This window comes from Populus alba, chromosome 6, assembly GCF_005239225.2.
Source record: "Populus alba chromosome 6, ASM523922v2, whole genome shotgun sequence".
NCBI lineage: Eukaryota > Viridiplantae > Streptophyta > Magnoliopsida > Malpighiales > Salicaceae > Populus > Populus alba.
In genome coordinates, this window is record NC_133289.1 from 3,478,589 (window position 1) to 3,506,254 (window position 27,666).

Genomic DNA, 27,666 nt, shown 5'->3' on the forward strand with positions numbered 1-27,666 from the left:
TTGTCATGAGATTATTTTCTCAAGGAAAATCACTTGAGTCGTATTAGTAAATTTTATAATTTTAAAACCTGATTGGATTGATTTGAGGTAAAGTCAAGTTACAAGTTGAAAGAATCGATCTGATCTTAACTCTAAAAACAAATATTTTTTATTAAAAAAATAAAATAATATTACTTCTTTTAAAAAATAAATTTTTAACTAAATTACATAAGTTAACTCTGATTTTTAATAACGTCATTTGAGGTTTTTTTTATATTAATTTTTATTCAATCTATAGATTAGCTAGTTCTTTGATCAACCCACCACCACACTAATTCAAGTTTTAAAATATTATAAGATTTTAAAAGCCGTTTAATATTTTAAATAAATCTTAACTTTTTAAAAGAATTTATTATTAACACTTAATAATATTATTGAAAGGGAAGAAAAAAGAAATTATGAATAGTTTATTATACATGTAGCTGGTTGGCTACCTAGGCCTATGCGGTGAATTAATTTTTTTAATATAAATATTAAATAATAACAATAATAGTTTAATATAAACTGTAACTAGCAGTTTTACAGAATACATGATGTAAAAAAAATTAACACTTAGGCGATAATTGAAGGCTTTGAGCTTTCGCAATTATAAGACAATATTGCAGAATACATGATAACACCAGCGGGTGTTTTACTCCAAAGTGTTCATAACTTCATACAACAATTGCTTTCATGTTTTTCATTGATTCCTTCATGATCACTTTTTTTGGCAACGCAAAGTAACCTAAGGCTGGCCAAGAAGAGAAGGCCTGTAGAAAGCATGGCTTTGTGCAATCTCAATGCGTTCCCGGGGGTCGTTCAATGTTTCGTCCCTCAGCGCTTGCAGAATTGCTTGTGATGATTGCTCCCTGAATATCCAAATATCAACCACAAGCGGGAGATTAAACTAAACAAGAAGAAGAAGAAGAAGAAAAGATATTGTAGAAAAAGGTTTTTATCGGCAAAACATGTAGCAGCTCTGGTCCAGGAGTGAGATTTTCTACAATCATCCAGAATTCATGTAAAATAAATACAATGAGGAAGCAAGATTCAAGAGACTGCCAACCATGGCTTGAAACATACAATCTCTGCAGGCCTTGTGAGCTGAAAATTTTTCAAAACCTGTCAAACTTGTTGTGTTCAAGTTTATAGTTGTGATGCAGCATGAGATTACCTTATTATCAGTACTTTATACAACGTTTTTAAGATGGGACAGAGCTCAACGGGAGCAACAGGCTTCTTTTCATCAGGGTGTAACACGCTCAAGCTTGACTGACTCAGGAGTTCATAGAATGCTCCAACTGCTGAAACACCCTGCAATGAGAAAATCATTACGGACTTGGAATTGCTGTACCCAGCTAGCTTGGGATTGAGGAAAAGAAAAGAAAATCTCTCAAATCAAGCTAGGGATGTTATATTGGCGTCCCTTTACTAGCAAATCCATGGCATCAGTACAACAATCCTGACCTAGCTCAGAAAAACCATCCAGTGCATAGATTTCGATTTTTAACCTAAGGTCATTCGTAGCTGTACATTTAACTGATAGAGCCACGGATAAAACCACCACTTCAAGTTATCTCTAAAGTTAAAGTGTTTGTAAATAAACATCAGTACCTGAATCATTCCTTTCCCGCTGATGCTATCTCCCATATCCCGGCTTATTTCCCCTTTGGCTAACATTTGTCCATACCATGCATTACGACCCTTTAACAACGTTACGTATGTGTCCGCCAGCAAAGGCCCTGCAAGCTTCTCAGGTTCTTCCGCCAGTAGATGAGTAATAAATATCATCTCTGATGTACAATGTGCAAAGTAGACTGACTTGCTGGTAGCGCTTTCATTAGTAAGGGCTGCTACCATTCCTGAGAGAAATCAAATTGGAAAAGTGAGTTTGCAGATTCAAAGGAAAAATTAAATGTTATAAGCATATATCGTTCATTTTGCTTGTTGTTTGTAATAATGTGCAGCGATACAGCATGGTGTTCGGCTTCATGCTCAACAACAATTCACAATGGCTGAATCAATACATCACTGTCATGTGGATTAAGACCTGAGCTCCCAGTTTCTGATAACCCAAATTTCAAAGAAGCACATTATCAATAACTAGTGCCTTCAACAATGCCTTAAAGGCACATAAATACAATTAATGCCATTTCACAGAGCGCATCGTGCTTCTTATAGAGTTCTTTACAGCTCTGTTTTACAGAATTATTTATGATTGCAAGCTACGCTTCAGTAATATCACACTTGATACAGCGCATTCATCAATTATAGAATTTATTGGTAGAATTGCAGTGTTATGCTGTGACATTGAGGAATGTCCCAAGCCATTCTGTAAAAAGACAATAATTATAATTACAACTACTTTAGAGAATAAATTACACAATCACGTCATTAATCGTGTTTTCCTACCCTAGATAACTAGAAATAGCGACCAGGGAAGAACTAGTTAACGTCTGGGGTCTGGCCACGCATCTAAAAGAGATATTGGTTGCATAGAAATGCTGTTCAAAAACAATTTTGAGAAAGAAGAAAGTGAAAACTCACCTGCTCCAATGGCATAGACATTCTTCAGGCCACCCATGACTTCATGAGTGACAAGGTCACTGTTGTCCCATACAATGAAATGGGGCTGCCTCAAAAACTTAGCAAGAGGCTTTCTCCACTTGTCAGCTCCACATATTCGAGCATTAGCATATTCCTTGTTGTATATTTCTGAAGCAATATTTGGTCCACCAAGATAAAGTATATTTTCCAATGGCACTCCAGCTGCCAAGCATCAACCACATAAATGAGGGGAAAGGTTTTCTGAAGTGGAGAAAATATTGACGGACAAGGATGAAAATGCAGGGTGGACAGGAGAACACAGAAAATCACTCAAATCTCATACCATGTGGACTTGAATTATAATCATTATCAAATGATAGAGGAATTGTATATCATAAAAATGGATGGGAGGGACACTTGCATTTGAATAGAACTTGTGCTTAACAGCGAAAGCCAGGAGATGGCGATAGTTTGACAACAAAATTGTCACTGTTCGGTTGAGCATGAGTCGAACAGACACCAAAAGAAACGTAGAGGAAATCTGGCCTTTTCGTAATTATGAATAAGAAAGCAATTAAAATTTTGTGTTTAGCATTCTGATCCAGTTGTGTGTGCTTGGGGAGTCAGATAAGAGAATGCTTACTCGCTATGTTAATCATTTGCGTAGGTGTGATTATTCGAGGCACAGGTTTTAACGCAGCTTCTATACCCTTTGCCAAGGAGATGATGATAGGTGCTGTGATTCTCTCCTTCCAATATTGACTGATCTCTTCGAACACCTCACGTGTCTCCGTGGAGGGCAAGCCATTTACCACAATATCAGCATCCCAAACAGCCTCTTGCAAGTTAGTCACAACCTTCAAAGGACAAAGTGGTGTGTCAATCATGTTCAAGCAAAATCCATCTTTCAAAATCTCATCCGCAAAAAGAGTCCGGTCGCCAAGCCTGGCCTCAACGTACTTCAAATACGCACATCGCCAGATCAACCTCCTCAATACATCCTCCCTCGAATTGATCACTTCAAAGAGATGTTCCGCCGTGGCTCTATCAACAGCTCTTCCAGGCCTTCTCCATATCCTGATTTGGACCTTCTCTCGAAATTGACCATAACTATCCTGCAGCAAAGCTGCAAAAACACTTCCCCAAGCACCTGCCCCAACACCAACAATTCTCAATGGATCACCGTCAGCCTTGCCGAGAAGGCTTCGAAGCTCATCAAGCTTCTCTTCTAGACCACATCCATTGTTATGATGATTCACTGCCTTAATACTTCCAACCATCTTCTTCCCGCAACAGCAAGTCAACAAGATCAAACCCTGTCAAAAAAAGGGTCTAATGGGTATCAATATTGAAATTTAATCAACTATACCAAATTCTAAAATCAACCCAACTTTGATCTTTATATGGACTGTGATCTTACAACTCCAAACTTGTCAAATCTTTCCTTGAAAAAATAAAATCCTAATTCCCAAGTTGCCACCTTGCCATGAAACGATGAAATCTTTATTGGTAGATCTTATCACCAAAACCAAAACTAATTCTCATCCCTCTACTAAGATTTTCAAACCAACCAATAATTCAACACGAAAGAACAAAACAAAAGAAGAGGTCAAAATACCTAAACCCCTCTCTATCTTCTTAATTAGCACATGACAAAAATCAAACACTATAGCCTTGTTTTGTCCGTCTGAGTTAGTTCATCCACCCAACTATAAACTTTCAAAAAACCACTAAATATAAAACAAAGAAGTAAAAAAAGCATGTTCAGTTCCTTTACGTCATCAAGACCCACCAAATTCTGGTAGCAGAGAATTCAACTTGCGTTGCTTGGAGGGAAATACATTAAGCATGGAAGATTGCAATGTGTGTGAAACTTCGTATATAGTGAAGGGACATTAAAAGTGCATGGAAGGTCATCAGTAAGGGAGGCGAGAAACTGGTGAAAGCAGCTTTAGAATTTTTGTTCTTGGAGTGATTGAAAGAGAGAGAGGGAGGGAGGAAGAGCAATGGAGGCATTGATGGGTGCAGTTGAGTTGAATTGGCAATGGAGGCATTGCATTAAAGAGTTTTGATGCTGCCTACTTCCCCAACGGCCATTAATACGGTATGACTTTCCCTTCCCGCCTTAGTTATCGACCCGGCCAGGGATGCAGGTTGGCCGGGTCAATTTATGGATCTTCATGTTAATTCGATTTTATTTTAAAATGATGTTATTTTAGTTTGTTTAAAAAAATTATTAAAATAACATTATTTTAATTTATTTGTATGGAATTCTTTTTATTTTAGAAAAAAATTAAAAATAAATTCCTTTAAGTTAACTTAGAGTAGGTTTGAGATTGAGATGTGGTTATGCATGATTGAGTTTTTTTTATATAATTTTTTTAAAGCACAAACCACTTCTCACTAAAAAGCTAAAAATAAATACTCTTTGTTGTTTTTTTATGGTTCCATAAAAAAAACTCAATCACACCTCACCACATCTAAATCTTACACATATTTTGAGATCATCTTGGTTTGATTTGGTTAGGTCAACATCTATTTTGATTTAAAAAACCCCACCCAAGCTAGGCGAAGGCTTGGATCCGCAATTTTTTTAACCTCACAAGAATAAGTAAGAAAATCACAAGAGACGATGAGCCCATTTGATATCGGGTATCAATTTTTTTTCAAAGTGTTTTTCACTTAAAAATATATTAAAATAATTTTTTTTATTTGTTATATTTACATATCAAAATGATATAAAAATACCTAAGAACTTGATGTGAATAACAAAATTTAAATTCTTATAAAAGTGTTTTCCAACTAGAAAAATAAAGAGGGATGCTGAAAGAAACTTTACGAGATTTGTAATGGTAATGGAGAACACTGTTAAATGGATGGTACGTAAGAGTTTTAATAATAACTAGATAAATGGTTTGTACTATACTGTAGACATGGCTATTTTTTTCTAAACATAAAAAAAAAACTTCATGCGAAACTAGGGATTTAAAAAATATTAGAGAATTGGGTCATGGAGTCGATTGGGTTTAATAACTTCAACTAATATAATAATACTTAAAAAATAAAGGTAATGACAGCAAACAAACCGAATTAATAAAAAATTGACATTCAATATATAAAAAAAGTGACAGTAGAAAAAAAAAAAAGGGGGGGGGCAAACCCATCAAATTTATGACTTGAAACATGAGATCGGAATAATCTCATAGAAAAAAAAAATGAAAAAAAAAATAACAAAGGCTAATTCGTAACCAATGAAATTTTGAAAAACAAAATTAAAAACAAAATATGCTAAAAAATAGAAGTTAACTAAAGCTACCCTTCTGAACTTGTGACCTCGGTTATGAGGCTAGCATGACATTATAGAAAGCAAACCTAAAAAAATCACAAAGCAAAATCCTCAATAAACTAAATGTTAAGGGACGAACCAACAAAAAAATAATTAAATATCATGATCAAAGGAATGAGGACTATATTTTTGTTGTCAATTTTTTTTCAAAACTTGTTGATTTTATTTGCTAAATCTTTATAATAAAAATACAATTTTGACATTCTTGCAGAATAAAAAAATATGTTAATCTGGGTAACCCTAATCAACTTGCTCGACCCGAAACTAAGGATTTGCTTAGGCTCAACCCCCCAGGCCGGGTCTAAAAACCTTGATCAAAAGAACAAGGATCCAATTTCTTCATTAAATTATTTTTAAAACTCATCTTAAAACCTATTGATTTTTTTTTTTTGTAAAATAGTCAACCCACCTGACTTGTGATCTAAGACTTGCCTGTGGTTGACCTTCGGGCTATGTTTAAAACCATAATTAAAAAAATAAGGACACAACTTCTTTGTATTTTTAAAAAACCTGTTGAATATTTGTTTTTAGGCCAAGTTGACCTGGGTAGCCTTGACCAACCTACTCGATTTATGACTCAGGATGTACCCGGGATCAACCCCTAGATCAAGTTTAAAAATCAGGATTGAAAAAATAAGGATTAAATTTAATATTAAAGTCAAATAAAATTAAAGAATGAGGGATGAATAAAAAAAAATTCAATTAAGAAAATAAACGAAACCAAGAGAAATTATAATGAAAAGAATAAGGATCAAATTTAAAAAAAAAAAAAAGACAGCTATGAAATTGAAAAGAAAACCAATTAGAAAAAGGGTGAATAACAAAATAAATATCAATTAAAAGAAAGAGAACAAAATCTAACATTTAAATAAAATAAAATAAAATGATAAATGATGGAATTGAAAAAAGAATCATTAAAAGAATTTAAAGAAAATATAGAGAAATAAAAATTATAAGGACCACAATTGAAAAAATACAAAAGATTAGGACTTTTTTAAACTTTGCATTGGTGGAGGAGAGAGAAAATAAGTTGGAGAAGAAGAAATCTAGTCACCGCCTAACGATGACCCTTGTGACAACACGTGCCGGTCAAAAAGAAGCGCTGCCCCGCGAAGTTTCGTCTAAGACAGTGGTTAGGTATTTCTGAATATCCTAGGATGTATCACACATTGCCTTAAATAGCACGGATAACCTCCACACGCTGACATGTTTTTATGACACACCAATAACTTTTTATTTTTATTTTTATTTTTTTATAAATACCAAAACACCCCTAACCCCACACAAATTAAAAAAAAAAAAGAGTCCAAAAGATGCCAATACCCTTAAAGACAAAAGAATTTATTTTAAAGTCTAAGGTTATTTTTAGTAATCTCACTGTGGTCAAGAAAAAGAAAAACCGAAAAAGCCTCTCCTCAAAAGCAAACCAAAATTATGCTTCCAAGAGTATCCATGACTTTACACCGTGCAATAAATGGAGTAAAAAGTATACATATCCCTCACCAATTCTAAAATACCAAATATATCTCGTGTAAAAGTTTTAAAAATACCCCTAAAACTAGCTTTTGTGTTTCTCTCTTTCATAGTCAAGTTGATAAATTCACTGTGCAAATCAATAGTGAGTTATGAAAGAGGCTACAATAAAAGAATCGAGCTCTTTTAATATTTTGTTAAAATTTCAGTTTTACTATATAAAATACTATATGGATAGGTAGATGAATATATGGGAATTGCCAACATGTCCATTATTCAAGTAGGTTAGCATTTTGCACTTGAGGTCGTGGTTTAGTGGGGAAAGAAATTTGCTTTTGTTTTTTGCATTTGGATTCGATCTTTTTTATGTATACTAATCATCCTCGCGGTGTCTCACTCAGTCACTAGGTTTGTAAGGTGTTCAGTGGATTCGAAAATTAATTATGATGCGCATAAGCTGGCTCAAACACTCCGGGTTATATATATATATATATAAGAGTAGGTTAGCATTTTGTCTAGTTTTATTTAACATAAAATATCCTTCTTTATTCTTATAATAAGGATAAAACCAAGGGATAATCTTTTCAGTTTTACTATTTAAAGTCTTTTATCTCTCCTCCACAAAAGAAAAAACCCAGATTTCATCCTTTGTTTGGACAAGAGCAAAGATAAGATAACGCTTGGAGATTGAATATATTTTTGGAGATAATACTTTTATATGTGTTATTAAAATAATCGATGAATTAATTTAATAAATTACTGATTTAAAATCCAATCTAAATTGAATTTAAAATTAAACAAAATAAAAGTTAACTTAGTCAACTGAATAGGTTACCTTATAATTGATTAAAAATTAATTTGACTTAAAAAATAAAAATAATATTATTTTATTTTTAAAAAAATATTAAAATAATAAAATTTTAGATTGATATGTGTTTAACTTATCTAATAAAATCATGAAAAAACTTTACATGAAAAACAAGCTCTCCACAAGCTGCAATTCTAGACCACGATGTATGGATTTAGAGTGTGGTTGCTGTTACTTTTCAAAGTTCTTTTCACTTAGAAAAGCATACTAATAATATTTTTTTTATTTTTTAAAAATTATTTTTGAGATCAGCACATTAAAATAATTTGAAAAACATCAAAAACATATATTAACTTAAAGCAAAAAAAAAATTGAATTTTTTAAAAAGCATTTTTCCACCACAATGCCAAACACCCCTCATGGGCTTGGTGTCTGGACCTGGCTAGGGGCTTGTTAATTTTTTCATGAAATAAGTGTTTTTTTTATGCTTATGTCAAAAAACATATGAAAGAAAATAGCATTTGAAAAAATGAAGAGAAAATATAAGTGTAAGAAAATGTTGGGTCTGTAAAAATTACAACTTGTTTTATTTACCTGATAATCCATGATATTTATATGATAACATCAGCTGGAAGTGGATTGTTTCACGATAATTTATCGATGAAAATAGTAGCTAGTGTCCACCATCTGTTTTAGTGTTTGCCTCTCTATTGATGAAGAAGTGGGTAATTATCAATTATATATCGGTTAGAAATAGAAATAGCTATTGGTCCAGAAATAAAATAGTTATTTGTATAGAACATGGTGGTACGTGTTGCACGATTACAATAACTTACTAGTAAATTGGAAAAAAAAAAATCTTTTTTTTTTCTGGTAACTTGCATGTTTTTCTCCTTCTTTCTTATTATCAATTAAAAATTATTCAAAATATGATTTAAAAAATTGATTTAAATCAAATTTAATAAATAACCCACACCTCTTAAATACATAAAACATATTGGTTATATACTTATATAGACCTAAAGAGTGCCGTAGAATGATTTTTCTTGCAATTATTTTAGACCTTGATCAAATTAAGTTAATATTTATGTCTTTAAAAATAAAAACAAGAACAAATTAATAAAAAAATCATTTTCTCCTACAAGTTTAGGTTTCAAGCTAGAATTTAATTACAAATCAATTATTTTTTCTCATTGAAAAGAAAATTTTGAAGGAAATTATCATTATAATATTTATAAAAAAAAAATCTTAGGAATTTACAAGAAAAAAAACTGAGATTTTATAAATACCGGAATGGCTAAATATATCCTGTAATTCTTCAAAAAAAAAAATTACATCTTTAATTGAGTTAGTTTTATTTTTTAATTTATATTAAATTTTTAATATATTTTTCTAACAAGATTTTGAAGTTAATTCATCATAATTAGTCCATTAATTTATAAAAAAAATTCCATATATCTTTCTTGTGAAAGCATTTCAAAAACAAAAAATAATCATGTTATTAATTCTCGTGATATGATATGAAAATCTTTCATTAAAATAAAAACTATATATATATATATATATATATATATATATAAAGAATAAAACTTATTAGAGATATACAGTCAAATAGACAACTTTGATTGAGTATTTTAATTGTAAAAACTAAAAAAAAAACAAATCATCTTCTCTTTTCATCCACAAAATAAAACCCACGTGTAAAGACTCACTCACTGAGCTTCTCCATTAAAAGGGAATATATCACAGAAAGAGAGTGAGTGATTGGTTTTGTTGTTGGAGAAGAAATGGAAACAAAGCCAAGTGAGATCAGTAGCTCAAAGATGTTTGGTGGATACAACAAGAGATACAAGCATTTCAGCCCTACACTGGGTTGCTCCATGACTTTCTACATCTATTTCCCTCCATCCCCTTCCCCTTCCTACAAATTCCCAGTATGTCATCTTCCTTTCCTTTTTTTTACTTATTTCAATACAGATCAGAACACCCATTTCCCATTTTTACTAGGTTTTTTAACAGTCCAAGTTGTTTCTTTTGAATACTTTATATTCTTGTATATACCAAAGTTTCTTGCTTTTTGTGTGTATCCAACTGGGAGACTTGTTTTGTTGATTAATGATAATAAAACCTATTATTATATTCACAAAATCTTATCAAAGTAGTAAACTTTACTGAATCGGAACTTCCTTTGATCTGTTTTTATCCAATTTCTCTGATTTCTTGAAGAAAATGGACTAATTTTGGCAAGTCATACTATTGTTGTTAGCTTCCAAATAATGAAATGATCAACTTTGCGTATGAATGTGCGGTCTTTTGACGTTGGACTGATGGTTCTTGGTGAGTTGTAGTATTTATAGCAAGATCAAGGTTTAACTTATGTGCTTTCATTGTTGAATAGGTGCTGTATTGGCTCTCTGGTCTTACCTGCACCGATGAGAACTTTATAGCTAAATCAGGAGCTCAACGTGTTGCTTCGACAGAGGGCATTGTCCTGATTGCTCCTGATACATCTCCAAGTAAGATCACAAACACCTTTGGAACTAATGTTTAGCATGGTTTTGTTGTTGTATATGTTTTTTAAATAGTTATTGATGGATTAGTAATTCTTTTGTTGTTATTTTTTTCCTGATTCTATGTAGAATTAATTTGGTTAGTGATTTTAAGGCTAGTGTAGACTCATTGGATGCTGTTTCAGTTCAGAACTCTTAAAATTCTGACTATCAAGCGTTTGAGAATGAGCTTCAGCATTTCACTCTGACATTAAAGGCTTTTTCACCATGTGTATTTGAGGATTTGTATTGGCTCCATGCGTAAAAAAAAACCGAGTCAGGTTTTTTTTGGTATCAATCAGTGCTGCCCCAAATGTAGTTATCCTAATTCAATTCTTACTATATTTTAGATGATCATTTTCTGTGTCCAAAAGAAGGTGGGGGGGGGGGGTAGAGTGAAAATTGGTTGAGGAAAAACATAGTTGGGGCATTGGGGGAGATCTTAATTTCTTTCATAAAAAAATTTGATGGGCATGAGAATGATGTAATTATTTTCCAGCAGTACTAATCTTATTGTTCTAGTTGTTTCTTGTTGTGAGGATGCATCATGTAAATGTTAATTTTATGAGTAACTATGTCAGTAGTTATTTCCATGTCCTTTTCTGCTGACTAGTTAGTTGTTTCTTTGACCATTGCAGGAGGCCTGAATGTGGAAGGAGAGGCAGACAGCTGGGATTTTGGTGTAGGTATGCAGATTGGGCTTTCAAGTCTTAGCTCATTAAATATTTGTGGCATAATATAGCAAAACTAGAGTTTCATCTCTAAAGTGCAAATTTGATTATGACCAGATGCCTCTAATTTCTAACTTAAGCTATTCTTTGTCTTCAATAGGTGCTGGATTCTATCTTAATGCTACTCAAGAGAAATGGAAGAATTGGCGTATGTATGACTATGTTGTCAAGGAACTGCCAAAACTTCTTAGTGAAAATTTTCCTCAGCTGGAGACATCAAAGGCATCTATATTTGGTCATTCGATGGGCGGCCATGGTGCTTTAACAATCTACCTGAAGAACCTTGACAAGTACAAGGTGGTTGGTCATAGTTACTCATTAAACATTTGAAGGATTTTAGTTCCATAAGTTTTTATACGAGCAATATTGGAATTTTATCTGTGAAGGAGTAATTTACCTTTTGTTTACCATCCTTTTTTGTTCTTTTTTTTCCTTTTTTTTTTTTTTTGAGCTGCAAGATGAACCAATTTATGATTTACCTGGTTCATAATTTCTGATTCTTTCTGTTCTGTTCTGGTCTTGTTTTCCAGTCGGTATCTGCCTTCTCACCAGTTGCCAACCCAATTAATTGTCCATGGGGCCAGAAGGCTTTCACAAATTATCTTGGACCCAGTAAAGCTGATTGGGAGGTTAAAATTTCTAGTGATACGTAGAAAATACATCTTTATTTGTAATGCATTGAATGTAATGAATGAAACTTAAAAAATGCAGGAATACGATGCCACTTCTCTGGTGTCAAAGGCCCATGATGTATCTGCTACCATTTTAATTGATCAGGTAAAAGTTTGTCTGCTCATTCTGGTTTTTCTTTAGGGACCATGAATTGTTGTCTGGAAACCTGACTGAGGTTTAAATCTCATTTTGATAACAAATTAAGTGAAAAAAATTGATCAAAGTAACTTGGTACTTTATAGTGGTTTGTTGGCAGGGTGATCTAGTCATCACAGACAGACAAAACTATTTCTGTTCTATCAAATTGAGCTGGTTAAGAATTAAGCTTTCACCTCAAAGATCCTGAGATATGGGATGCTTAATTTATGGATTGTGATGAATGAGTTATTTCTTTAGCATTTAAAATGATGTTAGAATATCAACACCCTTGCATTATAGAAGTCAGGCTGAGATAAAATAAGCTGCTAACAAAAGTATCATATGAGGCACCATTCAATTCCCTTTTTGATCAGTACATGTTGGCAGGTAGACATGATCCATCCATGAAATGTGGACACTAAATGAATACGCAATCTGTAAATTTCCACACTGCTTGATTTAGGCTTGTGCGTTGTCCTCTTACACTGTTCCGCTTTGTCTGTGCAGGGAGATGAGGATAAATTCTTGCATGATCAGCTGCTGCCAAACAAGTTTGAAGAGGCATGCAGGAGTGCAAATGTTCCAGTTCTGATGCGATTGCAACCTGGTTATGATCACTCCTACTTTTTCATTGCCACTTTCATCGATGACCACATTCACCACCATGCTCATGCTCTTAAACTTTAAGCCCGCAGTAATCCATACATAATGTGGTAACTGTGTCGTGATGGTGATCTGGAGTAACTTTTGTACTTCCTCTCCCCATCCCCAACGGCACCCTCCAAAGAAAGACGCCAACATTTTATGAACTGTATGCTTTCCCTCTGTTCCCCTGTCGACTCAGTATATTATGCTCTTGTAACTTTGTGGTTGTTGGGTCTTAAATAAATGGGATAATTACAAATCAGCTCCCAACCTAAGATGAGTTTTCACAAGGTAGTCCCCAACGTATGGATTTTTGCTAGAACAATCTCAGCCTATTATGGTTTTAACATGATGGTCGCCACCGGAGAGCTCTTTTTCTGTCTGTGAATGGAGCTTGCCAACATCAACTTTTAAGAAGAATTTTAAATAGAAGAAAGAAAACCCAGTTTGCTTCGATGACAGAAATCCTTCCTTCCACCACTACTCTGTCGCCTCTCGCTCACGAGGTTGTTTTTTCTCAACAATCCCCCCCCCCATAAGCACAAATTCCTTCTTCGACGGCTCCACGAATGATTTTACATCACGATGATAGTTTTCGTATGTTGTTGCAACGACCAATGATCTTAGATCTTTCTCTTCGGTTAAATAGTAATGAAAGTTGTATTTATGGGTTTGATAATGGTTGATCCACGAGGTGGTTTATAAGGGTTATGTTTGTCAGGAGGGATTGAACGGAGAGGATAGATTTCGTGGAATGAATAGCAGAGAGAAGGATGACCATCACTGTAGTTGTTCGGTTAACAAAAAAGAAAAAGGATGATAAAATAAATAAATCTAGACTTATGAATTCGTTTTACCACAACCATCAGCAAAATGGTTTGAAAGCTGCCATGCCATTCACAGGAGATTCTTGAAGGATGAGGGGGGAGACAGAGCATTACAGAGCTGTAAAAAAGATTGCCCATTAAAAATTTTCTTTTAGTCTAGTTCCTCGACCCACAACATTTTATGGTCGTGGGCAAATAGGTTTACAAGACCTGGAATATATACTACTACACAAGGAACAAAGAGCAAACCCGCCTATACAGACTCAGATCTGTAGTAATAATTAGTTGACCTAGAACTCAAATCCAAAAAATTGTATATACATACTACGATGTTGCTGGGTTTGCTTCTTCTCAACGCTGATCCAGTTTCTTCTATAGCCCTGGCCGCAATAGGTGGAAATCAAGGTGCCTCCTCTGAGATGAGCCTGGCAACCCAAGCGTTGAACAAAGTCCTGCAGCTACATCAATGGATTCAACCTTCTTACTGCATATTATAATCATGTGTTAGAGTATGTAGAAGGAAGATTATTTGCATGTGGATATTGCATCTGCGATGAATCAACTTGGGGTGTGGCAGTAAATGCTGGTTCGAGTTTCTCATTTACACTCTTCTTTGGCCTCTTCAACCTCTTGGGTCGCTGTGACTGTGGCTCATCATTTAGAAAAGGATCGTCCAATTCATAGTCCATTGATGCAGAATTTAGTTCATTCTTCTGTGAATTCCTAGGCTTTGGTGTAGTCTGCTTGTCAGAAGCAGCTTTCCTCTGCACAAGATATGTGTTTGTCAGTAAAAACATAAAGCAATGGCCATGGAGAACGTTGCATATATAAGCAGCTGTTAACTGAAAGCAGGGATATCCTTCGGTACCTCAGCTCAATATCAGATAATAATTGAATGCCAAAACAACATGAACAAAAAATACTAGCTTCTGTAACTTTTGACTATAGGCCATGTATTTACTCCAGAATCAAAAGGAGAGAGGCAGTACCAGGCTACCAGATCAATAAAGAATATCAAAAACAAAAATCAAGCCATAGCGAGTACAGCTCACCTTTATGGTCGAGGTAACAAAATATATAGGGTAGAGTTTACCTTTGATATCTCAAGGCTCTTGCATGCACTCACCTAAATCTTTCACAAATAACTCAGGGTAATTCCTTTTCACCTTTTTTTTTTCGTTCACATTTATTCAGAAGAGGAGGTAGGGGGTTCTTAATGCTACTTAATACCATATCTTGACAAAGTGGACAAAGTGAGGCGGCCTTTTCAAATGTAAAGGTAGAAAAGAAATTAAGGGATTGAATCATAAAATATACTTGGAAATCATAATACCTTTTTGTTATTGGATTTCAATTTCTCTGTGTCCTCAGATGGTTCATTTCCAGTTCCCTGAGTGACAGTTTCAGTCAAATCTTCGAAAGTTGCATCACCTTCTGCATCTACCCGTATGGCCTTTGTTGGTTTTTTCTTTTGTCTATCCTTGGCCTGAAAACAGCAAGTTGATAAAAAGGTGATCACATATTCTATAAGCAACTTAATATTAAGGCTACTTCTATCTCTCATTCCTTGCTTTCTAGCTCCTAATTTTACTTTCCTTTTCTAGTGAATATTCTAAAGGCCAGTTTTACAAGGAGAGGAAGGGCAAAAACTCCTATACCAAGAGAAAATTATCAGCAATTTAACTTAGTTCTTGAAAAGAAAATTACAACCAATACCACATATAAACCTCACCTGCTGTGGAATTTCTCTCATCTTCTGCTCCAACTGGGCATCATCCAGAAGCAAGGACACCACATCCTCAGGAGCCAAGAGATCATCCTGAACATGACCACCTGTCATAACAAGCTGTTGCACAGTATGTTTCTGGCTTGCTCTTTGCAAAATCTTTTCCTCAACCGTCTCTTTACAAATGAGCCGGTAGACAGTAACCTACACCATGAAAGAGTACTTAAGTGGTGAGAACTCAAATAAAACTAAGCTGAGAATTCTATGTATAGTCAGAACTAGAAAAACCATTTTGTGTGTGCAAGCTCAAAAACTCATTTGAGTAGAGGATCACTGTCTGAACAAGGAAGACAATCTCAAAGGAAATGCATGAAAAGTTTATGGTTATGCCACAAGTGAAAAACAGATGAAACAATCTGGAGAGAACTAACATCCTTTGTCTGGCCCAGCCGATGTGCTCTATCCATTGCCTGTAAATCTAGAGTAGGATTCCAATCACTTTCATAAAAAATAACAGTATCGGCAGCTGTCAAATTGATACCAAGCCCACCAGCTCTGGTACTCAGCAAGAATACAAAAATATCATTCCTGCAATCCCAGTAGGTAAAAAAGTTAAGAACTCACTTTCAAAAATGAGAAATTGACAAGAAAGGGGTGCTCCTCAAAACAAACATCACACAGCAAAGAAAATAACAACCTAAGCTGGAAGTCTCTGACCATATCCCGACGATCCATGATGGTGGAGGACCCATCAAGTCTAAGATATCTATATTTCCTATAATTCATGTAGTCCTGCAATTGTACACAAGTTAGCATCAAAACAAATTTCCAAAAAAAAATGGCAAAGAAGAAAAGTCAACTAATTGACCTAATCATAATGGAAATTGTAGCTCAAGCACAAATTGTCATTTGAAAGCAAAATGCAGATAAGATGTACATAAAGGATAAGGGAAATTCAAATATATATTAGAGACACTAAGAGGCTATTTCTAAACATAGAAAATCCAAATCAATACTGAAGTCATCATTCATGGTGACAATCACCACAAACCATTTTATGAAATAAACAGATCATGTAATGTGGAGTCTTGCCATTGAATATTCAAGAGCAAGTTCCAACTGGCATTTGCTTTTCTTGAAAAAGAAGACTATTGTAGCCCGTACTGATGTTGGATTACAGCAACAAATGCCAGCCAATTATATGCACAAAGCTAATCAAATAAATAGCCAATTTGGCTGAGCTAATACGGCTGTACATCAAGTCATAAAAACAAAGAAAGAATAAGCCTCGACTAATTTACAAAATAAATCAATTCAACCATGCCTTAATCCCAAAATAATGTTGTTTTACCATGAGCATATTTTCTACAAGATCCTCAGAAACAACTTCTCGTCTCCTTAGTACCCTTGTAATGACTATAGTGAATAACTGGAAAACTACATGTACCTCAAGAATATTTAGCATTTTTGTCATTTGTGCAAACAATAGAACCCGGTGGTTTTCAGCTCGCAGTCGTTTCAGTAAAATATCAAGTGTTTGAAGCTTTCCAGAATCCTATATAAAAAACAAATACAATCCAAATATAAGCATTACAAAATACAATTTTGAGTTGATTAAAAGGACATGAGAATAAGAGCGGTTTGCACCGTGAGAAGCTTTGCCGGGTCAAAGCTTTGCATGGGGGGGCAAGAACCGAAAATCTTGTGTGTCAACTGAAGAGCAGGTTGTGAAACAGGTAGTTCAGATTCAATCTCCTGAACTAAAGGATGAGGACCCTCTGGCTTTCTGGGTCCATTAAATTCAGATGTGCGTGCAAAACCAATTAACAACCTCTTGACCCTGGGTTGATGCAATTCTTCCATCATTTGGTAGGCAAAGTTTCTGTCTGAGCATTGGCCATCAATCTATGTAGGTGAGAAAACGTTAGTATATTAATAAAATGTTCAAAGGTTAACAATTCTTTAATGATTAAATAACAATTCTTTAATGATTAAAAAATAGACAATCTGAGAATCCAAATATACCGGTGGAGCTCTAGTCCGTGGGATGGACGTGTAAGTTGAGTGAAGGAGCTTAATGCTGGACAGAAGCCTGTCCTGATGAGAGTTAACTAGAGCCTTAAACGGATTATCAGCAAGGCCTGTTGCAATTTTCCTTTTTAGGATATCTGTCTCAGATCTTGATGGCATCAATAACATTCGTGTGACAGCTCGTACTTTACATTTCTCAAGGTGATTGCCATTGTCATCTTCCATGTCTTCCATGAGCAAGTCTATGGTTCCATCCAAAAATTGTTGGCCCTGTCTCACAATAGAAAACAACAGCCTCTCCATAAATGAACTAGTTGCCAGAAATGCAACCTCTGCTGGGGACAAATCCATCAAATGGGTAAAACCAAACGTCCCACTCTTAATAAGCAATCTATCTGAGATATTGTCCTGTGCAAATACAGACCGATACACATTTTCAGGAGAGAATATGTTGAAGTGCTTTTGAAATGACTCTCTGCCAACACCACGTCCAATCGCTGAGCAAAGAACTTCGGAACTTTGGACAATCTCATTGTGGACTACTTTTGGCACCTGGGTGGGAAAAGTGTTGTAGTGTCAAAAAATATCTTGGTTACTGCTTTGAAAGGAAACTACAGTTGTAACCATGGAGACTTTACTCTTTTAGTTTTGAGTTTGTCAAAATATAACAATTTTTTTTCTAATCACAGACAACAACTCAAGAAAGTACCTTGTATGTGATAGGATTTCGACCTCCTGAATAATGTATGTCCTCCAACTCCCCAAAAGGAGGGGGAAGAAAAGAATTGGGAATCTCTCCAAAATAGAAATATGTGCTTCCCTCATTCCTTTCAAACAACTCAGGATGGTTGCAAACCTACCATCAAGAAAATAGAACATTCAGTATTTTTGTAAATAGACAATAAAATAGCATATTATTCAAAGCTTTGCACAACATAATTACATAATAAAAACATTAAGGAGTGGAATGTAAGAAACCCCCAGCAAAATAATACGCTACCTTTCTCAGCTGAATGACTATGTTCATTAGATTCATAATTTTCTTCTCATTGAAATGTCCACGGTTGCCATCAAACAACTCAGCAAGAGATATCTTGTTCTTAATAGCTTGATAGAAAGCTTGTTGTCGAGAGCTCAACTTGCAGTGCACCATAACTTCTGTTTTCCTTGTTAACTCAGAAATCACGTCTTTCTTCACTCGACGCAGCATAAAAGGCTTAAGAATTGCGTGCTGTCAAAGGTAAAGACCAAGACACAAGTCAGATACCATAGGGGGGAGAAAACAGCGGTGCGAGTTTAGAAAAGGGTAAGAGAAACTACAAATCATAAACTGATTAGGAAAAATCTTTTTGACTAAAAAAAGTCCACCGCCTTGCATTCAATCAACACAGAGAATTGCTCTAACCAGCACGCATAAAAAGTTAAGAGGTTACATGTGGTAGTGACTGAATTCCAAGAAAACATGGGAACACATAAAAACCAAGCAACATCAGAGAATTGAAATTACTTGTGCCTCTAAAACATCAAGAGCCTCGCATAAGCCCCGCACTAGCTTAACAGAAATTTGAAGGATCCATGAGGCAATTCGTTGTTTTAGAACAGTTCGATGTTTAGGTTTTATTTTTTGCATGATCCCTTAGTATTCTGCATCAGATTCTAATGCTACAGAATTGTGCAGGATGCACATCTAACAAACAATTTATTAATCATGCTGGCAATGGAAACCTTCGAAAAGCAATAAAGCATACTCACCAATCTGTTTAGCTGGTGTTCATTTAATGTACCCCCATGTTCTGCATGGTTCTCAATTCTGAAAACAAAATAAAAGTTCAATTTTAGGTCTAGTATGCTCCAAAAGCAAGCATGCACTTTAGCAAAAGAAACATACCCTTTAGAAAACCACTCATTGAACTGTTCATGGCTGTCAAACAATGTCGGCATGATGAAATGCAGAAGGGCCCACAATTCTGCCATGTTATTCTGAATCGGTGTACCAGTCAGCAGCAAGCGATTCCGACAATTAAAACTGAGCAATGTCTTCCATCTTATGCTGTCAAAAGTATCCAGTCATCAGATGAGAGTAAAAGCATAGTATGATTTCTTCTCTCTTTTTTTTATGCTTTGGAAAGACAAGGAAGAACAAATGACAATAAGAACAGTTCAAATGAGAGCAAAAGTAAAACTCATTTAAACATGGCACTGCTCTTGAAACGATGATTAATGAGGAAAATCTAGCGAGCAAAATCCTGGTTATAGAGTTAAGAACCTGTTAGCACTTTTAATAGCCTGGGCTTCATCTAATACCATGTATTGCCATTTTACACGCCGAAAATACTTCTCATCAGACACTAGCAATTGATAGCTGGTAATGAGAATGTGAAAACCAGCATCCCTGGCAAGAAAGAAAATGATTGATTATTAACATCAGAATAAAGCATGGCAAATGCTTAATTTAGTGACATGAGAAATAGAAGCAAAAATTCTTTGAATGAAAGCATCTTAAGAGCTGGCTTACGACACAAAATGAGAGTAAACTACAAAAACCACCAAAGGCTTAGTTTGTAGGAAACAAGTTTATAACCCAAAACTCTAAAGCATCCAAGGTGCTTGCAGAGGCAATTATAATATGCATATTGATTTTCTCTTTCATTTGCTTATGGCATCATATATCTAAAGTGAAGTTGAATTTCCAATGGCTTTAACCTATCAAAAATAATGCAGAGAGGAGAATGTTAGCTTGATTTCAGAAATCAGAGCCTGTAACCTCATAAAACTCCTAGTCATGTCAGAACAAACAAAACCCTAAGAGTTCCTAAAAATCACCTGAAAAAAAATCCAAAAAGGAAAATTATGATGTGGTCCTCACTAGCACCTGTTTTATCTTGATCCACGTTGACCATATCTAATTATGTGATCAGTCCAGTGAGTGTCAAACCCTCTCCATTGAACTACCCATTATTTTGTCTTCAAGAAATCAATGGATGGCCATTACAAGAAAATTACCTTCGGTAAAGGCGCTTTGGATTAATGTTTTTCCTAAGTACCGTCCGCTCTTGAAGCCCACCCCAATATGGAAGGGTTTTCAAGTCAGGGCAGAAGCGACTGATTTCATCAGCCCAGTTATTCAAGACAGAAGCTGGAGCAACAATCAGAAAAGGACCCCAGATATTTTTTTCCTGCGTGCAGCAATTAAGTTAGTGTAAGGCTATTAAAAAAAAAAACATACTGAAATGTATTAATGTACCACAACTAGAATAATCACCTCAGCTAAATGAGCCAAGAATGCCATGGCTTGAATAGTCTTTCCAAGGCCCATCTCATCAGCAAGTATACCATTTAATCCCTGAGACAACATGAACTACTATGAGATGATTTCAATGGAAAACTTTATCTAGTACTGATGTTGAGTTTACCTTACCTGCTCATAACAATTAACCAGCCACTGAAGACCCTTCAACTGATATTCTTTGAGGCTACCTCTAAACAACTCTGGTGCCTGAACTGTTGATGTAACAGGCATGGTGGAGCTGCAAGAATTGGTAATAATAAGCTCATTAAAGTGATGCAGAAATTCAAAAGGAAAACATGATAAACCAAAAAAATATTCACAACTAATACTATTAAGAAAGGGGGCACATTAAAAAAACATTTACGGTGTCTGCAAATCAATGTTGCTAGATCCTGCAACTGAGGCATCATTTATAGGTCCCTCAATATCAGCAGCTTCACGCAGCTTTGAGCACTCAATATCAAAAGCACTTGTTAACAATTTCTGCTTCGAGACTGCATCTTGAGCAGCTTTGAGAGCCTCTTTTCTCAATTCAGCATCCTCGGGATCTTCTTCCTGATCATCAGGCCCTGCTTCAGCAGTGCTCAAATCCATTCCTTGATCATCTGTCATTTCATCTCCAATTGGCAAAGCTTCTGAGGGCTGTGAACTTGGTTTGTTTGACATGAAATGACTGTAGAGTTCTGTTTGTTGTATGAGAAAATTGAGCCTTTGCTGCTGTCTTTTTGCTTCCCGGAGCTCTTGTTCACGCTTCAAAGCTTCTGCTGCTTCTCTTTCCTCCTTTTTCCTCACCTCTGCCTACAAGGGAAGGCATTTGAACGTTGCACACAATTAGAGTAGGATTTAGTAAATAACCAAAGAAAAAGGCAAGGATAACTTTTTATAAAACAGTTTTCCAGTTGTTAACTTAGAAGTTTACATCGCAGACAAATATCAATCACTCGTATTAGAAACAGATGTCAGTAAACTGCATCCCACTAGGGCTCCCAATAGATGAAAAAATATCCACCAGATTAGTACCCGGGTTGTTTATTCACTTTCCATAGGACCACATCTCTAATGATAAGAGGATTTAAGCTAAAAAAGTCCATCATGCAGATATGTGAAATGGACTCCTGGCAGGTTAAATTTGGAACAGTCTTGCTGTTAAACAATGTCACATGATGTAACTGCTTACAAGATCAGAATCTACAGCCGTACTGGCAAGGTTGAGACATTTACTATAATAACAACCAATGATACCTAGATAACAAGAGTGTCTGTTTCAGCACACATTTAAACACTCCACAAACAGAGTAACAGAAGCCACCGGGAAGAGATAAAAGAGTTTCCACATGCGAATGTACTCCTATACTGTGTCATATTCATAACTCTTAATTGCAACACAGCACTTACCTATAAGATGACAGTGTCCATTATATTGAAATGAAAACAGAGCAAAAGTTCAGCAAGGAAACAGAAAGTACCATCTCCTTATCCACTCGCTTCCAAAACAGCAGCATATCTCTAGCTAACTTCCTAGTGCGAATCGCAGCACCCTTCATTATTTTGAGTGATCTACTAACCTTCATTTTGACCTGGAACACAAAAGGAATTGTTACTAAAACATACAAGCCTAGTACTATAAAGTTGAAATAAAGAGATCATCCATAGATACAAAAAATGCAAGGAAAAACTGCATAAGCCATATGACATGTACGTGCCTCTCTTTGACAATTTTCTGAGAACCTCTTGGCATCAATTAGTTGCTTTCGATGCAACGTAGTGAAAATCCTATGGTGCTTAGGTATGTCTCTTCTGACAATGTTTACCCAAACCTTGCCAATCTTCTCCATTTCCTCCCTCTCAATAATGGAAGGGTCTTTAATTATCTTTGGCTTCTTAGGTAGACCCCGCTCAATGATCTGCATCTCAGGAAAATAGAAGATAATAAAAAAATAAAAAAAAGGTTCATCAACAACTCTGAATTGGAACAAAAAAAATCCTTCCCATAGCCTAATCATAGTTCAAAGGAAGGACAAACCTCATATGTGTCTCCTTTCTCCAAAACCTTAACATAGTAAACCTGCATTACACCACCCTCTGACAAAATAAGGCGTCTTATATTTCCAGCTGCCCCTTCTGGGATTGTGGAATTCAATGCCTCTTCAGATATCTTGAGACTGAATTTCTCAGCTGAGCTAGAAGCTGTCGATGCCTTCAATCTTGCCTGAAGTGATTCGTATTGTGATTGGGGCTCTCCCATCCCTGCTTGGCTTCTAGGCCCAAACCTTTTATCATTGGCTATCATTGCTGCCAAGGAACCCAAATCTAAGGTGCCCTTCAAGTAAACTTCCTCCACCCGCATATCTGAGAAGCTTGGCAAGTTCAATGATGCCGCAAGCTTATCATAAGAGGGGGGTATCCTATAAGTGACACCATCCCCAATATCCAAATAAGGAGGTTCATAGTATATTCTGCAAAACATTTGGAAAAAAAAATGACCTTCAGAGCAATTGAAAAATGAAAACAATAATCATGCAAAAATTCATCCATTCCAATGCTCATAATGCTAGAACATACCTGGGTGTAAACTCCGGTTCATGGTATTCTCTGCGTTTTGATGGAGTAACGTCATTGGCCCATTCAGATGTGGTTTCCATGGCATGTAACCCTCCTCGCTGCTCACTCCCGAGCTTCCTAGTTTTTGAACCACCCAAACTACTCTTTGGAATGGGAATCCCCATACGGGGAGGAGGAGGAGGAGGAGGAGGAGCAGGACTTGGCAAGGGATCCTTATACCTCCTCTTGTACTTCTGAATATGTTCTCCCAGCATTGAGCGATACTTATCCTCTGTAATGCGTGCCCCGAAATGTCTATCTTCCTCCTCTCCCTCGCTGTTGTTATACCGCCTCTTTCTCTTCACCGAATTCAATTCCCTCTCTGATAGATTCCTATTAACAAAATTCGCCATTGCTCCACCTATAAGTAGCCAACCACATTGCACAAACACATAAATACACTTCTCTCCAGCTCAATCCACCTCCGAAAATCAAAGTTTTCACGAACAATAGACTCATACAGACAAATAAAGTATAAAAATCAACAGTTATATAGCATATAAAAAATCATAAAATCCAACTGGGTCCTTGCAATTCCAATCGAAATAGAAAATAAATCATTCAAAACAACAAAATTAAGTTACCTTGGCTACCTCTGCTCTCATCCTGACTACTACTCCCATAATAATCAAATTCATCATCAGGTTGTGGAACTCTGAAGTTCACCAAAGACTAAAAACAAAAGGAAAAAAGAAAAAGAAAATCCAAAAAATCAAAAACCCATTAAGCAAAAACAAAACAAAACAAAACACACAAATTCAGCAAAATTCAATGAACCCATCTCACCGAATCCCAAAATTAACAAATTAATCCAATCTGAAAAAACCAAAAAGGGTGGGTAATTCAAAAAACTAAAAAGAACCCAATTGAGAAAACCAAAATCCCATGTGAACAAACCTCAAGATTGAATAAATTGGAGTAAGAAAGCGAGTCCTTGGCTTGTCTCCTGTTTTCCATGAAAGCTTAGGCTTTTGAAGAACATAAGACAGACTTTTGTTCTCTCCTTTTCTTTTGTAGAGAGAGAGAGAGAAAAAAAATATGAAACCCTAATAGGAATTGTGTTATTATGTGAGAGAAGAAGAAGAAGCGAGGAGAGAAGAAAGGTTAAGGGGGTGCGTAGGATAGTGAGAGAAAGAGAAGGACCGTAGGTGACACAGACGGTGTAGGAAGCATCGCATAGTGCTAACGTGCGCCGTGTGGGTGCCATTTTGTTAACGTTTTTCTTTTTATGATTTTTTTATTTTCTTTTTTTCCTTTAATTTTAATTTTCTTAGGCCTTCAAAGTTGAAGGAGATTGAAGCGATTTCATTCTCTCCAAACAGAAGGGAGAGGGAGACAGTGAGAAGTTGTGATTTGGTACAGTTGACGGTAGATTAGAGGGATCGTGGTGTTTCTTCCACTGACTTACACGTGGCAACCACTGCCTGCAGGAAATTCAAAGCTTAAAGGTTAAAATACATAGTTTTAAGACCCGACTCAGTCCAAAGCCCGGATTTCAGGTTTTGACTAGATCACTGGATCGGTTGGGTCAATTTTTTTAAAAAAAATTCAAAATAACATCATTTTAGTAACAAAACAAAAAATAAATAAAAGGCAACGTGTTTGAGGCCGGGTCCTAACCGGGTCATACCAACGCAGCCTGATTTCACCCAAGATCAACCGGGCTTGGTCAAGTTTCTAAACTATGTTAAAAACAGTAATGTTTCATAACAAATTAAAGTAACAAAAAAATATATTTCCCTGTCTTAAATTTTTCATTTGGTTGTATTTTATATTTTTTTATTTATAATTATTCCACTATTTTAAAAAAATAAATAAATAAATAAAAGCATGAACAATACAGTTTTTATTTTATATATAAAAAAAAAATTAGTGAAATTATTTTTTTATTTATTTAGTATACTGAATTTAACTTTTATTATAAATATAATGTAAATATTTTTATTTAATAATATATTTTTTTATTATAATATTTAATAGATTAAAATAAAATTCATGGATATAAAACACTATTATAAATTATGATTTTTGATAATTTAAAAAATAAATATGTATGGTCTTGATTTATTTCTAATATTTTCAATAAATAAAAAATTATTCTTCGTTCCCAACAACTTAACATGTTTCTTTTAATTTTTTATTGAAAAAAATTAAAAATATATATTTTTTATGTGGTAAACATATTTTAAGTGTCCGTAATTTTTTTTATACACACGTATAAATATCTAAAAAATTTCTCCAATGATTGCAAAAAAGAACGAAGAACATGAAAACTTAAGAGCCATATAATACCAATCGCCTACTGGAATGATACTTCGAGTCTTCGATATTTGTAAAAAAAAATGAAAGAAATATTTAAGAACTATCACAACACCAACTATGCATGTTTTTTAAAAAAATATTTTTAATAAAAATATATTAAAATAATATTTTTTACATTTCTTATATTGTATATAAAAATTAAAAGAAAATATTAATTTCATATTTTTTCAAATAAAAAATAATTTAAAAACACTTTTAAAAAATGATTGAAATTATAAAACAAACATATTCTCAAAAAATCTATTTAACAATTCATGATAGTAATATTTATATTATGTAGTGAATAATATTTGTATTTTTCAGATGACATTACATCTTTTGAATCGTGGTGGTAAAGTGGTATCAACAGCTAATATAATTATAAGATATTACTTAAGTTACAAAGAAATATGATAAATTATAATGATATAATAAATAAAAATATTTAATAGTTTGTAACTTAAGCTAGTAGAATTACAATACCTTCATATAATCATCGATTTTGACGCGTTGTAATTTTCACAAAAAAAAAAAAAAAGTAAAAAAAAGCTTACCAGCCATCATGCAATCATACACAGATACTAAAATGATACTTGAAAGCTCCCAATCCCTCAATACTATATTAACGTTAGGATATTTATTGATATAGCATATATCATGTATAATAATTAAGATGTGGATTGCCATGTAAAGTATTTTACCGACAAGTAATTAGGATGTAAATGTGTTGACAATTATGCTAATGTGTATTTATAAAAATTGATGACTAAATAAAATAGATGACCTACGCTATACTGCGAGTTAAGTTAATATTTTTTTTATAAAAAAAAATAGTTTGTTGCTAATATTTTTTTAATAAAAAGAAACTATATAGGGGTTGTCTTGACGTGGCTTTATTAACTTTGCATATCTTAAAACAATTTAAACAAATGATAAAAAAATATTGTTTGACTCAAAAAATTTAAAACAATATTTTTTTTTCTAAATATTGCGACAATGATGTATTGGACCGACCTAAGTCAACACATATTAACCTATCAAATCCACAGTTCAGGTCATGAAACCATGATAACCTAATATAAAGTAAATTGAAACAAATTATGAAACTTAATTCTCAACCAATCCAATATTAAACAATGAAATTGAAAAAAAAATCAATTAAAAATAACAACACAAATAAAATAACATTAATCATGTGACCAAGATAATCTCATAGAAAGTAAATCGAAAAAAATTATGGGTTAACATGTCAAACTTGCGATCCAGATCATAAGATTGAGATAGCCTCGTATAAAGCAAATCAAAATAATTTATAAAGTCTAATTCTCAATCAACCCATTGTTGAAAAATAAAATTGAAAAAAAATCAATCCAAAAATAGGACACAATAAAACAACTCAAGTCTACGTAGATTAATCTGAAAAACTTATGACCCGAATCATAAGACTGGGATAACCTCATAAAAAGCAAACTGAAATAAATTATAAAGTATAATTCTCAATCAATTAAATGTTTGATAATAAAATTAAAAAGAATATCAATTAAAGAAAAAAAACAGAACTCAACTTAATAAGATCAACCCGCCAAACTCGCGATACGAGTTATAAGATTAGGATAACCACGTAAAAAAACTACAACAAATTATAAAATCTAATTTTTAATAAACAAAAAATATATATTATTACAATAAATTTATGATGTTGTGCACAGCAAAAACATCTATTTTAACGTTTTGTTAATGTTAATGCTAATAATTTTTATTTGTAAATGACCAAAGGAGCTAAAGCCAAAATTCCTAGCTACAAACTTGAAGCTTAATGCGACTATGTCGGCATTGTTTGTGTTTTGCAGTACAAAAATGTTTTTGAAGAATTTTTTTTTTCTGTTTTTAAATTATTATTATTATTTAAATAATTTTAATGTGACGATATTAAATATTAATTTAAAAAAATAATAATATTTTGA

The 27,666-nt window shown here is 34.2% G+C and overlaps 3 protein-coding genes across 7 annotated transcripts; 1 reads left to right on the forward strand and 2 right to left on the reverse strand.

Moving 5' to 3' along the window:
- Window positions 1–527: 527 nt before the first annotated feature.
- Window positions 528–4,691, reverse strand: LOC118053096 (glycerol-3-phosphate dehydrogenase [NAD(+)] GPDHC1, cytosolic). Of its 4 annotated transcripts, none has more exons than XM_035064253.2 (6): window positions 4,358–4,691; window positions 3,209–3,897; window positions 2,566–2,787; window positions 1,633–1,880; window positions 1,193–1,332; window positions 528–887 (listed from the first exon to the last, which is right to left on the reverse strand). In XM_035064253.2, the coding sequence occupies exons 2-6, from the start codon at window positions 3,843–3,845 to the stop codon at window positions 764–766; spliced, it is 1,371 nt and encodes a 456-aa protein (XP_034920144.1). In that variant the 5' UTR covers window positions 3,846–3,897; window positions 4,358–4,691; the 3' UTR covers window positions 528–763. The 4 variants fall into 4 exon arrangements, with proteins under 4 accessions (XP_034920144.1, XP_073265967.1, XP_034920145.1 ...); XM_073409866.1 differs by having other exon boundaries at window positions 3,209–3,881; window positions 4,343–4,691; XM_035064254.2 differs by having other exon boundaries at window positions 3,209–3,881; window positions 3,986–4,691.
- A 5,197-nt stretch (window positions 4,692–9,888) lies between these two features.
- On the forward strand, window positions 9,889–13,189 carry LOC118052853 (S-formylglutathione hydrolase). The gene is made up of 7 exons (XM_035063921.2): window positions 9,889–10,126; window positions 10,591–10,708; window positions 11,380–11,427; window positions 11,573–11,769; window positions 12,003–12,101; window positions 12,184–12,249; window positions 12,790–13,189. Exons 1-7 carry the CDS (start codon window positions 9,980–9,982, stop codon window positions 12,967–12,969), a joined length of 855 nt encoding a protein of 284 aa, XP_034919812.1. The 5' UTR covers window positions 9,889–9,979; the 3' UTR covers window positions 12,970–13,189.
- Window positions 13,190–13,855: 666 nt separating this feature from the next.
- LOC118052852 (chromatin-remodeling ATPase INO80) lies at window positions 13,856–24,740 on the reverse strand. 2 transcript variants are annotated; one of them, XM_035063920.2, is made up of 24 exons: window positions 24,299–24,740; window positions 24,188–24,217; window positions 23,986–24,073; window positions 23,363–23,762; window positions 22,824–23,256; window positions 22,504–22,704; window positions 22,267–22,377; window positions 21,165–21,598; window positions 20,930–21,038; window positions 20,774–20,854; window positions 20,515–20,687; window positions 19,778–19,903; window positions 19,400–19,561; window positions 19,264–19,321; window positions 18,512–18,742; window positions 18,221–18,367; window positions 17,506–18,063; window positions 17,128–17,385; window positions 16,928–17,035; window positions 16,178–16,272; window positions 15,912–16,068; window positions 15,487–15,684; window positions 15,088–15,240; window positions 13,856–14,518 (listed from the first exon to the last, which is right to left on the reverse strand). In XM_035063920.2, exons 4-24 carry the CDS (start codon window positions 23,752–23,754, stop codon window positions 14,252–14,254), a joined length of 4,452 nt encoding a protein of 1,483 aa, XP_034919811.1. In that variant the 5' UTR covers window positions 23,755–23,762; window positions 23,986–24,073; window positions 24,188–24,217; window positions 24,299–24,740; the 3' UTR covers window positions 13,856–14,251. The 2 variants fall into 2 exon arrangements, with proteins under 2 accessions (XP_034919811.1, XP_034919810.1); XM_035063919.2 differs by lacking the exon at window positions 24,188–24,217.
- Window positions 24,741–27,666: the final 2,926 nt, after the last annotated feature.

Bases quoted from the DNA above. Each gene is read 5' to 3' on its own strand.
- LOC118053096 (XM_035064253.2), bottom strand. From the start codon at position 3,845: ATGGTTGGAAGTATTAAGGCAGTGAATCATCATAACAATGGATGTGGT. The intron at 1,881-2,565 runs GTGAGTTTTCAC...GATTTCTCTCAG, and splicing joins TGTCTATGCCATTGGAGCAG to GAATGGTAGCAGCCCTTACT. The intron at 888-1,192 runs GTAATCTCATGC...TTGGATATTCAG, and splicing joins TATAAAGTACTGATAATAAG to GGAGCAATCATCACAAGCAA.
- LOC118052853 (XM_035063921.2), top strand. From the start codon at position 9,980: ATGGAAACAAAGCCAAGTGAGATCAGTAGCTCAAAGATGTTTGGTGGA. The intron at 10,709-11,379 runs GTAAGATCACAA...TGACCATTGCAG, and splicing joins TGCTCCTGATACATCTCCAA to GAGGCCTGAATGTGGAAGGA. The intron at 12,102-12,183 runs GTTAAAATTTCT...TAAAAAATGCAG, and splicing joins CCAGTAAAGCTGATTGGGAG to GAATACGATGCCACTTCTCT.
- LOC118052852 (XM_035063919.2), bottom strand. From the start codon at position 24,358: ATGGAAAACAGGAGACAAGCCAAGGACTCGCTTTCTTACTCCAATTTA. The intron at 17,386-17,505 runs GTATATTTGGAT...TCACCTACATAG, and splicing joins CACGGACTAGAGCTCCACCG to ATTGATGGCCAATGCTCAGA. The intron at 17,036-17,127 runs GTGCAAACCGCT...TTTTTTATATAG, and splicing joins ACCCGGCAAAGCTTCTCACG to GATTCTGGAAAGCTTCAAAC.